At 45.1% G+C, this 14,032-nt stretch overlaps 1 protein-coding gene across 5 annotated transcripts in view; it reads right to left on the reverse strand.

Moving 5' to 3' along the window:
* Nucleotides 1–14,032, reverse strand: part of OSBPL9 (oxysterol binding protein like 9) — a 146,754-nt gene that overhangs the window by 52,539 nt on the left and 80,183 nt on the right. For all 5 annotated transcript variants that reach the window (XM_077825428.1, XM_077825427.1, XM_077825426.1 and 2 more), the window contains 2 exons: nucleotides 8,787–8,816; nucleotides 1,196–1,246 (listed from right to left, as the gene is read on the reverse strand). In XM_077825428.1, the coding sequence (XP_077681554.1) occupies nucleotides 1,196–1,246; nucleotides 8,787–8,816 (81 nt within the window). The remainder of the gene's footprint in view (nucleotides 1–1,195; nucleotides 1,247–8,786; nucleotides 8,817–14,032) is intronic.

Here is a 14,032-nt window from a genome sequence, read left to right on the forward strand (position 1 = left end):
TTGTCCGATCTGTGTGAAGTGCAAAGTAGAGTGCATTTCATTTACTTTTATTTACTTTTCATTTACTTTTATTGCTAATTTCACTTTCTGGGTCCTGCATGACTAATAACACTGCATTAGCCAAACTGCAAGCCCTCTTCACTGTAATACTTTTAATATAGAAGTTGGGTGGCATTTTAAAAGGTTGGGTTTTGTAAAACCTACATTTTGGGCCTAAACTACCTGAAAATACCCTTTCAAGAAATTAATATATTGGGAGGAGGTGTCCTGTTCACTTGTACCCCAAGGCAAGTATAGAGGACAAATAAAGAGTATCCCAGGTTACATGCCACTCAGAAGCAGGTTCAAAGTAACATCAGTGACAGTCAGTAACCCGGGGCTGCAGCAGGTCACCATACATTCTGTTCCTATTGGAAGCAATGCTGGTAATATTACAGTTATTGTGCTATGACACTCTAGCTATCAATTTTATAATTTATAGCGTGTTACTTTGAGTGAATAACTCATCAGGTTCTTTACCAGGGACAGAGAATAAGCTAACACTGGCAGACAAGTAAAAAACCATCATTGCTACCATCCTGCTTCTTACCAGACATGAAAATCTGAACTCACCACAAGATCATCTTAACTGTACCTCCTTGATCTGCTGGCTACATTGCCATTATTACTTTTATTAATGCATTCTGAGAATCAACTCAGAAACAGGAAGCAAACTTTATGTTATAAAAGCCAAGCATGACTTTTCTTGTTTTATCTACTCAAGGAACCTTAAAAGTGTTCAAACTTAGGAAGTGCTTTCTTCTTACAACATAATAGACTTTACCCACATATCTAAGAACATTTGCAAGTTATTACAAAATGAAACTGTTACATTTAAAAGCTTCAAAACAAATAACAGTTTATAATTTTATAAGTATGATTTATTGGCAAAAAGCACAAAGACTAGAGTAATGTCTGGTTTTGAGTATGAACTTCACACACATTTATTTCCTATAGAACTCTCTAATACAGTAACAAAAGTTAAAATCAGACAGCACCGAGAACCAATTCATCACAATCATATTTTAAAATATAACCAGAATTGTTTCAAAAGAGTGTTGACTTATATTTTAAGCAAATGTAAAAAAGAGAATACAAATTTTCACAATTGTGAGAGTATCTTACAATTTAAAGTTCAGGATAGCAGTATACTTACTTTAGCAATCTGCAGCAACACAATGCAGTGTTTTATTGATTCTACCATACTCTAGGAGAAAGAAATAAAACATTTAATATCTTTCTCTCACAAATGCGGTAAAATACAAGCTATTATCAAAAATGTATTGATCATGATGAACATTAACTAAAAGATTTTGGCTAAGGAGTTAAGAAGGGCCACTCATGGTTGGTAGAGTCCCAATCTATTGTTCTCCTTTTCCTATTTACAACAGGACATGCAAAAAAAAGTGTCAATATGGCATGTTGAAAGAAACTATACAAGCAACATATAACACAACACAGGAGCAAGAGGGAAGGGAAACCAATTTAAAACTTAAGAGAAACAATTTATGAATAAGCCTCCATGTAAATGTCATACCAATGCAGTTAAAAAACCACCACAACCAAGATATCCCCTAATCCAAAGCCATAACTTAAATTATAGAGACAGAGAAGATTAAGTTAAGAGGGCAAGGAAGGGAGGGAAAAAAGAAAGGAGGAGCAAGTTCTAGATAATGAGCAAATCACACAAGTTCTGATATTTTTAAGGAAATTCTGAGAGACAGGAACAGGAGAGGAGCAGACTGTACCAGAGAGGGAGTCAAACCTGGAGAGCAAGGTGAAAGAAGTGGGTTTCAAGGAGTGTGAAGAAACTTATCACAGAAAACAGGGCTGTTGTCTGTATTGTAGAGAGCAGCATGTTAAAATGGCAGGAAGGTGAGACAGGGGAGGAGATGATGAAAGGAGCAAGGAGATGGGGATAATACAGATTGGCAGTGGGGAGTGATGGGAGAGTGTGGGTGTGCAGGTTTCAGAGTAACAGCTTTGTTAGGCTACGTCTACACTATGGAATAAGGTCGAATTTATAGAAGTCGTTTTTTTAGAAATCGGTTTTATATATTTGAGTGTGTGTGTCCCCACAGAAAATGCTCTAAGTGCATTAACTCGGAGTGCTTCCACAGTACCGAGGCTAGAGTCGACTTCCGGAGCATTGCACTGTGGATAGCTATCTCACAGTTCCCGCAGTCTCCGCTGCCCATTGGAATTCTGGGTTGAGATCCCAATGCCTGATGGGGCTAAAACATTGTCGCGGGTGGTTCTGAGTACATATCGTCAGGCCCCACTTCCCTCCCTCCCTCTGTGAAAGCAAGGGCAGACAATCGTTTCGCGCCTTTTTTCCTGCGTTACCTGTGCAGACACCATACCACGGCAAGCATGGAGCCCGCTCAGGTAACCGTCACCGTATGTCTCCTGGGTGCTGGCAGACGCGGTACGGCATTGCTACACAGTAGCAGCAACCCATTGCCTTCTGGCAGCAGACGGTGCAGTACAACTGGTAGCCGTCCTCGTCGTGTCCGAGGTACTCCTGGCCACATCGGCCGGGAGTGCCTGGGCAGACATGGGCGCAGGGACTAAATTTGGAGTGACTTGACCAGATCATTCTCTTTAGTCCTGCAGTCAGTCCTATTGAACCGTCTTATGGTGAGCAGGCAGGCGATACGGATTGCTAGCAATCGTACTGTACCATCTTCTGCCAGGCAGGCAAGAGATGAGGATGGCTAGCAGTCGTATTGTACCATCTTCTGCTGGGCAGGCAAGAGATGATGATGGCTAGCAGTTGTACTGTACCATCTTCTGCCGAGCAGCCATGAGATGTGGATGGCATGCAGTCCTTCTGCACCGTCTGTTGCCAGCCAAAGATGTAAAAGACAGATGGAGTGGATCAAAACAAGAAATAGACCAGATTTGTTTTGTACTCATTTGCTTCCCCCCCCTCCCCTGTCTAGAGGACTCATTCCTCTAGGTCACACTGCAGTCACTCACAGAGAAGGTGCAGCGAGGTAAATCTAACCATGTATCAATCAGAGGCCAGGCTAACCTCCTTGTTCCAATAAGAACAATAACTTAGGTGCACCATTTCTTATTGGAACCCTCCGTGAAGTCCTGCCTGAAATACTCCTTGATGTAAAGCCACCCCCTTTGTTGATTTGAGCTCCCTGAAGCCAACCCTGTAAGCCGTGTCATCAGTCGCCCCTCCCTCCGTCAGAGCAACGGCAGACAATCGTTCCGCACCTTTTTTCTGTGCGGACGCCATACCAAGGCAAGCATGGAGGTCGCTCAGCTCACTTTGGCAATTAGGAGCACATTAAACACCACACGCATTATCCAGCAGTATATGCAGCACCAGAACCTGGCAGAGCGATACCGGGCGAGGAGGCGACGTCAGCACGGTCACGTGAGTGATCAGGACATGGACACAGATTTCTCTGAAAGCATGGGCCCTGCCAATGCATGCATCATGGTGCTAAAGGGGCAGGTTCATGCGGCGGAACGCCGATTCTGGACCCGGGAAACAAGCACAGACTGGTGGGACCGCATAGTGTTGCAGGTCTGGGACGATTACCAATGGCTGCAAAACTTTCACATGCGTAAGGGCACTTTCATGGAACTTTGTGACTTGCTTTCCCCTGCCCTGAGGCGCATGAATACCAAGATGAGAGCAGCCCTCACAGTTGAGAAGCAAGTGGCGATAGCCCTGTGGAAGCTAGCAAAACCAGACAGCTACCGGTCAGTTGGGAATCAATCTGGAGAGGGCAAATCTACTGTTGGGGCTGCTGTGATGCAAGCAGCCAACGCAATCAAAGATCTGCTGATATCAAGGGTAGTGACCCTGGGAAATGTGCAGGTCATAGTGGATGGCTTTGCTGCAATGGGATTCCCTAACTGGGGTGTGGCCATAGACGGAACCCATATCCCTATCTTGGCACCGGAGCACCAAGCCGGCGAGTACCTAAACCGCAAGGGGTACTTTTCAATAGTGCTGCAAACACTGGTGGATCACAAGGGACGTTTCACCAACATCAACGTGGGATGGCCGGGAAAGGTACATGACGTTCGCATCTTCAGGAACTCTGGTCTGTTTCAAAAGCTGTAGGAAGGGACTTTATTCCCAGACCAGAAAATAACCCTTGGGGATGTTGAAATGCCTATATGTATCCTTGGGAACCCAGCCTACCCGTTAATGCCATGGCTCATGAAGCCGTACACAGGCAGCCTGGACAGTAGTCAGGAGCTGTTCAACTACAGGCTGAGCAAGTGCAGAATGGTGGTAGAATGTGCATTTGGACGTTTAAAGGCGCGCTGGCGCAGTTTACTGACTCGCTTAGACCTCAGGGAAACCAATATTCCCATGGTTATTACTGCTTGCTGTGTGCTCCACAATATCTGTGAGAGTAAGAGGGAGACGTTTATGGCAGGGTGGGAGGTTGAGGCAAATCGCCTGGCTGCTGGTTACACGCAGCCAGACACCAGGGCGGTTAGAAGAGCACAGGAGGGCGCGGTACGCATCAGAGAAGCTTTAAAAAACAGTTTCATGACTGGCCAGGCTACGGTGTGAAAGTTCTGTTTGTTTCTCCTTGATGAAACCCCCCGCCCCTTGGATCACTCTACTTCCATGTAAGCTAACCACCCTCCCCTCCTCCCTTCGATCACTGCTTGCAGAGGCAATAAAGTCATTGTTGCTTCACATTCATGCATTCTTTATTCATTCATCACACAAATAGGGGGATGACTACCAAGCTAGCCCAGGAGGGGTGGTGGAGGAGGGAAGGAAAATGCCACACAGCACTTTAAAAGTTTACAACTTTAAAATTTATTGAATGCCAGCCTTCTTTTTTTTGGGCAATCCTCTGTGGCGGAGTGGCTGGTTGGCCGGTGGCCCCCGCACCGCGTTCTTGGGCGTCTGGGTGTGGAGGCTATGGAACTTGGGGAGGAGGGCGGTTGGTTACACAGGGGCTGTAGTGGCAGTCTGTGCTCCAGCTGCCTTTGCTGCAGCTCAGCCATACACTGGAGCATACTGGTTTGGTCCTCCAGCAGCCTCAGCATTGAATCCTGCCTCCTCTCATCACACTGCCGCCACATTTGAGCTTCAGCCCTGTCTTCAGCCCGCCACTTACTCTCTTCAGCCCGCCACCTCTCCTTCCGGTCATTTTGTGCTTTCCTGCACTCTGACATTATTTGCCTCCACGCATTCGTCTGTGCTCTGTCAGTGTGGGAGGACAGCATGAGCTTGGAGAACATTTCATCTCGAGTGCGTTTTTTTTTCTTTCTAAACTTCACTAGCCTCTGGGAAGGAGAAGATCCTGTGATCACTGAAACACATGCAGCTGGTGGAGAAAAAAAAAGGGACAGCGGTATTTAAAAAGACACATTTTATAAAACAGTGGCTACACTCTTTCAGGGTAAACCTTGCTGTTAACATTACATACATAGCACATGTGCTTTCGTTACAAGGTCGCATTTTGCCTCCCCCCCACCACGTGGCTGCCCCCTCAACCCTCCCCCCTCCCCGTGGCTAACAGCGGGGAACATTTCTGTTTAGCCACAGGCAAACAGCCCAGCAGGAATGGGCTCCTCTGAGTGTCCCCTGAAGAAAAGCACTCTATTTCAACCAGGTGACCATGAATTATATCTCACTCTCCTGAGGATAACACAGAGAGATAAAGAACGGATGTTGTTTGAATGCCAGCAAACATACACTGCAATGCTTTGTTGTACAATGATTCCCGAGTACGTGTTACTGGCCTGGAGTGGGAAAGTGTCCTACCATGAAGGACGCAATAAGGCTGCCCTCCCCAGAAACCTTTTGCAAAGGCTTTGGGAGTACATCCAGGAGAGCCGCGAATGCCAGGGCAAAGTAATCCTTTCACATGCTTGCTTTTAAACCAGATACAGTATTTTAAAAGGTACACTCACCGGAGGTCCCTTCTCCGCCTGCTGGGTCCAGGAGGCAGCCTTGGGTGGGTTCGGGGGGTACTGGCTCCAGGTCCAGGGTGAGAAACATTTCCTGGCTGTCGGGAAAACCGGTTTCTCCGCTTGCTTGCTGTGAGCTATCTTCTTCGTCCCCAAAACCTGCTTCCGTATTGCCTCCATCTCCATTGAAGGAGTCAAACAACACGGCTGGGGTAGTGGTGGCTGAACCCCCTAAAATGGCATGCAGCTCATCATAGAAGCAGCATGTTTGGGGCTCTGACCCGGAGCGGCCGTTCGCCTCTCTGGTTTTCTGGTAGGCTTGCCTCAGCTCCTTCAGTTTCACACGGCACTGCTTCGGGTCCCTGTTATGGCCTCTGTCCTTCATGCCCTGGGAGATTTTGACAAAGGTTTTGGCATTTCGAAAACTGGAACGGAGTTCTGATAGCATGGATTCCTCTCCCCATACAGCGATCAGATCCCGTACCTCCCGTTCGGTCCATGCTGGAGCTCTTTTGCGATTCTGGGACTCCATCATGGTCACCTCTGCTGATGAGCTCTGCATGGTCACCTGCAGCTTGCCACGCTGGCCAAACAGGAAATGAGATTCAAAAGTTCGCGGTTCTTTTCCTGTCTACCTGGCCAGTGCATCTGAGTTGAGAGTGCTGTCCAGAGTGGTCACAATGGAGCACTCTGGGATAGCTCCCGGAGGCCAATACTGTTGAATTGTGTCCACAGTACCCCAAATTCGAGCCAGCAAGGCCGATTTAAGCGCTAATCCACTTGTCAGGGGTGGAGTAAGGAAATCTATTTTCAGAGCCCTTTAAGTCGAAATAAAGAGCTTCATCGTGTGGACGGGTGCAGGTTTACATCGATTTAATGCTGCTAAATTTGACCTAAAGTCCTAGTGTAGACCAGGGCTCAGTCTGTATTCGCAAAAAGAAAACGAGGACTTGTGGCACTTTAGAGACTAACCAATTTATTTGAGCATAAGCTTTCATGAGCTACAGCTCACTTCATCGGATGCATACTGTGGAAAATACAGCAGATGTTTTTATACACACAAACCATGAAAAATGGGTGTTTATCACTACAAAAGGTTTTCTCTCCCCCCACCCTGCTCTCCTGCTGGTAATAGCTTATGTGTGTGCAGTATCAAAGTTCAAATGTCATCTTTACTTATGAGCCAGTGTATAGATCTGTGGAAGAGGGATTTTGACATGATCTCAAAGGGGATATGGGGAGGGAGCAGAACACAATTTTAACTGCTAAACCTTGGGTATACTGAACACAGGAGAGTCAGGGAGACTGGGGAAGGGGTGAACCAGTGATTCAACAGCAGGGATATAGAGAGGGGGACAGACTTCAGAAACTTTAATAGAAACAGAAACAAGATTTGCTGAAAGCCTGGATATGATATGAGAAGTGGAAAGGGAGGAAATGAAAGATAACCCCACAGCTTGACAATCAGAGAGGGTGGGAATATTGATAAGGAGACAAGCAGGAAGAGATGCCCAGAAAGAGTAGGAAGAGGTTAGGAACAGACAGGTACATTTGAGTGTCAGAAGAGTCACAAAAAGAAAAGGAGTACTTGTGGCACCTTAGAGACTAACCAATGTATTTGAGCATAAGCTTTCGTGAGCTACAGCTCACTGCATCCAATGAAGTGAGCTGTAGCTCACGAAAGCTTATGCTCAAATACATTGGTTAGTCTCTAAGGTGCCACAAGTACTCCTTTTCTTTTTGCGAATACAGACTAACACGGCTGTTATTCTGAGAAGAGTCACAATGAGAGATCACTATGCACAAAATAAAAAACTATTTTCCCTTGTTTATTTCCCTTCCTACTGTCCTAGTAAACTGCTGGAAATGGCCCACCTTGATTACGACCACAAAAGGTGTCTCCCCCCCACCCCCCACAGTAATAGCTCACCTTTCCTGATCACTCTTGTTACAGTCTGTATGGCAACACCCATTGTTTCATGTTTTGTGTGTATACAAAATCTCCCAACTATATTTTCCACTGTATCCATCCAATGAAGTGAGCTGTAGCTCATGAAAGCTTACGCTCTAATAAATTTGTTAGTCTCTAAGGTGCCACAAGTCCTCCTTTTCTTTTTATGAATAGCTGAGTTTACCTGGGGTAAGTGCAAGAGGAAAACAGGAGGGATAATAAGGATAGACCCACAGAGAACAACAGAACAGGAAGAAGGAAGACAACCTAACAATGGTATCTCTGAATGAAGTGTCAGCAAGGTTGGAGGAAAACCACAAAAGGATCACATGAAAAAGCCCAAGAAAGATCTGGAGAAATGGGTTCTCAATGGCATGAAAGTTAAACAGAGATACCCTTACTGGCCCTTTTTAGAAAAAGACAAACACTTGCTAACAAAACACTAGTGCTGGTCACACAGTTTCTGATGGAATGTTCTTCCCCTGGAAAACACTGTTCTTTCAATTCAACCTTTTTTTAATGGACAGTTTCAATTTTCTGTTTCTAAGTGACATTTTGTTTCAAGTTTTTAGTTTTACTATAAAAATATCAAAAAGTCAAAATCTGAATGAAACTTTTAAAATGTCCTGAAACAAAAATTTTCCAAATGTTTGTTTTCAGGAAATGTTTAACATTTTTTCTTCCATTCTGAAATGGAATCTAAGGTTTCAAAATTGTGAAACTCCCCACGAAACAAAATATCTGGTTCCTGCACAGCTGTAAAAGCAGCAAATTCCTTTTCTGCTGTCATACTTTTTAGAACTTTAAAGATTTAAACAGGATGAAATATAAGACTTTTCGCTGTGAAGTCTACATATAATAGATGCAAAAGTTAAAAGAAACTTACATTGGTTGTTTCTTTGAGATTTTCGATTTTCTGTGAAAACAAAACAAATATTTTTAATAATGTAGCTAAAACAAGAATTATAGCCCCCAGTTTCACCCTTATTACATATTGGACTAGAACACTACAAGTTTTAAATACCTAAAGAATTAAACAAAATATGTTAACTTCTGTATGTGTAGACATGTACGAAAAAAAGCATATTATTTGTAATGTACTAGAGAAAATCATATTAAGAACTAAACCAGCAACATGATCAGGTGAGAGCCATCCAAGCACTATACATCCACCATTTACAGTAATTCCTCAGTCTTAATGCTCAGCTGACAAGACTTATTCACTGAAATACGTGATACTGAAAATTTTAACCTGAAAGGGCATTGTTATGTAGCCTATAGGTATAGATATTGGCTCCAGGTAAAGCATAGGTATAAGGTAAAATATAGGTATAAGTTACAGCTGTAATGCAAGAAAGCCTGTAAGACAATAGCTTAACGCAGTGATATTCAGACCTCAGTGGTTCAGGACCCAAATTAGCGATCGACATTACTCAAAAGAGCCACAGGAGTGTGATTCATTGTTTCATTTACCCGCCAGTACTATATATTCGTTAGGGCTGTCAATTATTCGCAGTTAACTCAAGAACTTAACAACCTCAGCCTGGACCAGTCCACACAAAAGATCCACTTCCTGGACACCACGGTGCTAATAAGCGATGGTCACATAAACACCACCCTATACCGGAAACCTACTGACCGCTATGCCTACCTACATGCCTCCAGCTCTCATCCAGGACACACCATATGATCCACTGTCTACAGCCAAACTCTACGATACAACTGCATTTGCTCCAACCCCTCAGACAGAGACAAACACCTACAAGATCTCTATCAAGCGTTCTTACAACTACAATACCCACCTGCTGAAGTGAAGAAACAGATGGACAGAGCCAAAAGAGTACCCAGAAGTTACCTACCACTGGACAGGCCCAACAAAGAAAATAACAGAACGCCACTAGCCGTCACCTTCAGCCCCCAATTAAAACCTCTCCAATGCATCATCAAGGATCTACAAGCTATCCTGAAGGACGACCCATCACTCTCACGGATCTTGGGAGACAGGCCAGTCCTTGCTTCCAGACAGCCCCCAAACCTGAAGCAAATACTCACCAGCAACCACACACCACACAACAGAAACACTAACCCAGGAACATACTCCTTGCAACAAAGCCTGTTGTCAACTCTGTCCACCTATCTATCCAGGGGACACCATCACAGGGCCTAATCACATCAGAGGCTCGTTCACCTGCACATCTACCAACGTGATATATGCCATCACGCGCCAGGAATGCTCCTCTGCCATGTACATTGGTCAAACTGGACAGTCTCTACGTAAAAGAATAAATGGACACAAATCAGACGTCAAGAATTATAACATTCAAAAACCAGTTGGAGAACGCTTCCATCTCTCTGGTCACTCGATTACAGACCTAAAAATGGTAATTCTTCAACAAAAACACTTCAAAAACAGAGTCCAACGAGAGACTGCTGAATTGGAATTAATTTGCAAACTGGATACAATTAACTTAGGCTTGAATAGAGACTGGGAGTGGATGGGTCATTACACAAAGTAAAACTATTTCCCCATGTTTATTCCCTCCCCCTCCCCACCCCATTCCTCACACTTTCTTGTCTTGGAAATGGCCCACCTTGATTATCACTACAAAAAATCCCGCCCCACCCCGCTCTCCTGCTGGTAACAGCTCACCTTACCTGATCACTCTCGTTACAGTGTGAATGGTAACACTCATTGTTTCATGTTCTCTATGTATATAAATCTCCCCGATTGTATTTTCCACTGCATGCATCTGATGAAGTGAGCTGTAGCTCATGAAAGCTTATGCTCAAATAAATTCGTTGGTCTCTAAGGTGCCACAAGTACTCCTTTTCTTAAAGCAAATTAACTAAATTAAAAAATAGTCACAATTAACTGCAGTTTTAATCACACTGTTAAAGACTAGAATACCAATTTAAATTGATTATAAATATTTTTGGATGTTTTTCTATATTTTCAAATGACACTTTCAAACTGATTTCAATTACAACCTAGAATACAAAATGTACAGTTCTCTCTTTATATTTTTCATTACAAATATTGCACTGTAAAAAAAAGATAACAGTATTTTTCAATTCACCTCATACAAGTACTGTAGTACAATTTCTTTATCATGAAAGTGCAACTTACAAATGTAGATTTTTATTTTACATAACTACACTCAAACAAAACAATGTAAAACTTTAGAGCCTACAAGTACACTCAATCCTACTTGTTCTGCCAATCGTTAAGACAAACAAGTTTGTTGACATTTACGGGAGAGAATACTGCCCTCTTATTTACGTCACCTGAAAGCGAGACCAGGAGTTTGCATGACACTGTTGTAGCCGGCATAGCAAGGTAATGATGTGTCAGACATGCTAAACTTTGGTATGCCCCTTCATGCTTCGACTTTTTCATTTTTTACTGTGCAAATATTTGTAACAAGAAATATGAGCACTGTACACTTTGTATTGTGTTGTAAGTGAAATCAATATTTGAAAATGTTGAAAAACACACAAAAATATTTACATTAAATTTAAACTGGCATTTTATTATTCTTTAACAATGTGATTAAACCTGCGATTAACCACAACTTCTTTTAATCTCGCAATTAATTGCGATTTTAAAAAAATGGTTTGACAGCTATAATATTCATATTTAAACAGTATGATGGGGGATTTTATAATTCTCACAGCAAAATGAGTATTATTTTATCAACTACAATTGGTTAATAACTAAATCACACAGTGTTTTAATACCATGTGCTACAAGGAGCCGCAGGACACACATTAAAGAGTCACTTGCAGCTCGCAAGACTCAGATTTTTCCCTTAGTAGTGTCTGTAGGGTCGGCCTGGGCGCCCCATGGAATTGCGCCTTCATCGCGCCCAATATAGGGCCCTGCCAACCCACCACTCCCTCAGTTCCTTCTTGCCGGCTACTCCGACAGAGGGGCAGGAGTGAGAGTATTGGAATGGACATGAACACCACATCTCGAAAAACAACAGTTATGAGAAGGTGAGTATCCGTTTTTTCTTCGAGTGCCTGTTCATGTCAATTCCAATCAGGTGATTGACAAGCCAAATTCTGGAGGTCCGGGCGGAGCTGTCCACTGATTGGAGCACTGCTCTTCCAAAGGCCGCATCATCTCTGGCTTGCTGGATAATCGCATAGTGCATGGTGGAAGTGTGTATGGAGAACCACTTTGCTGCTCTGCAGATTTCCTGGGTGGGAACCTGTGCCAGGAATGCTATTGAAGAGGCCTAAACCCTGGTGGAGTGCACAATGATCGAAGGAGCGGGCACCTTTGCCAAGTTGTTGCACTCCCAAATGCATGACGTGACCCATGACGAGATACGCTGAGAGTAGACAGGAAGACCTTTCATTCTGCCTGCCACTGCCATAAATAATTGGATGGACCTTCGGAACAGTTTCGTTCTCTCGATGTAGAAGGCTAGTGCTCTGCGGAAATCCAATGAGTCACACCTTTCCTCCCTGGCACTGGAGTGTGGCTTAGGGTAGAATACAGGAAGGAAGATGTCCTGGTTGATGTGAAATTGGGAGACAACCTTTGGGAGAAAAGCCGGGTGAGCCTTGAGCTGAACCTTGTCCTTTTAGAACATGGTGTAGGGAGGCTCTGATGTTAGGACCCTGAGCTCAGACACCCTCCTAGCTGAGATTATCGCTACCAGAAACACCACCTTGTATGGGAGATAGAGCAGGGAGCACGTCACAAAGGGCTCAAATGGCAGCCCAGAAGTCTGGACAGAACCAAATTGAGGTCCCAAGCACTCGAAGAAGAACTAACTGAAGTATATGCCAATAAGATTAAGGTAATTAATATACTAACCTGTAAGGAGAGAGCACCCCAACAATATCAGGATGAAGAAGTCTAGAAATGGATGGAGGAGGCAAGACATCCTTACAAATACTCACGAGGCCACAGAACCCTATATCAGGGCTAACCATTGCCTAAGCCACTGGGATCTTGGCATGCCAAGGACACGACAACCACTCACAGAGTGCCTGTCTCACCTCCTTTGGGGTCTCCGCAAGGGATGGTGTGAGTATATGGACAATTAAATGTACTGACAGTCTTATATCATCTCGATCTACTTTGATGGATTAGAGCAGGGGGCGGCAACCTTTTAGAAGTGGTGTGCCGAGTCTTCATTTCTTCACTTTAAGGTTTCACGTGCCAATACACCAACGTTTTTTAGAAGGTCTCTCTCTATAAGTCTATATATTATATAACTATTGTTTTATGTAAACAAGATTTTCAAAATGTTTAAGAAGCTTCATTTAAAATTAAATTAAAACGCTGATCTTACACCATCGGCCCGCTCAGCCCGCTGCTGGCCTGGGGTTCTGTTCACCTAGGCCGGCAGCGGGCTGAGCAGGGCCTGCGGCCGGGACCCTGGCTGGCAAGGGGCCAGCAGCCAGAACCCCAGACAGGCAGTGGGCTGAGCAGGGCCAGCAGCCGGGACCCCAGACCAGCAGTGGACTGAGCGGCTCAGCCCGCTGTTAGTCTGGGGTTCCGTCCGCCAGCTTCTGCCAGCCAGGGTCCCAGCTGCTGGCCCCGCTCAGACCGCTGCTGGTCTGGGATCCCAGCCCTGTCCACATAGAGTAGGTACCTACTTTCTCCCTGGTTCTGGCCCATTCTCTTCCTCTCTCTGCACTGAGCTGAGGGTGGGAGTGCACTGAGCACAGGGCTGGGGGTGAAGGAGCAGGCTGGGGGTTGGGGTGCAGGGTCTGGTCAGGAACTAGAATGAGGGAGGGGGCTCAGGGTTGGGGCAGGAGGTTTGGGTGTGGAGTGCTTACCTGGCAGCTCCCATTTGGTGCGAGGGGTGCAGGTGGGAATGTGGGTGTGCGTGTGCAGGAGCTCCCGTTTGGTGCTCAGGGTGGGGATGGGGATGTAGATGTGGGGGTGCGGATGTGGAGGTGCAAGAGTCAGGGCATGGGGTGTGGGGGTGTGTGAGAAGGGTGCCGGAGTCAGGGTAGGGGGCTGGGTATGTGGGGGGGGTGCGGGAGTCAGGGTAGGGGGCAGGGTATGTGTGGGGGGTGCCGGAGCCAGGGCTGAGGTTGTGGGGGGCTGCAGGGGTCAGGGCACGGGGCTGGGATGTGGGGGGGGGGGGCGCAGGGGTCAGGGCAGAG

This window comes from Eretmochelys imbricata, chromosome 8, assembly GCF_965152235.1.
Source record: "Eretmochelys imbricata isolate rEreImb1 chromosome 8, rEreImb1.hap1, whole genome shotgun sequence".
Classification (NCBI taxonomy): domain Eukaryota; kingdom Metazoa; phylum Chordata; order Testudines; family Cheloniidae; genus Eretmochelys; species Eretmochelys imbricata.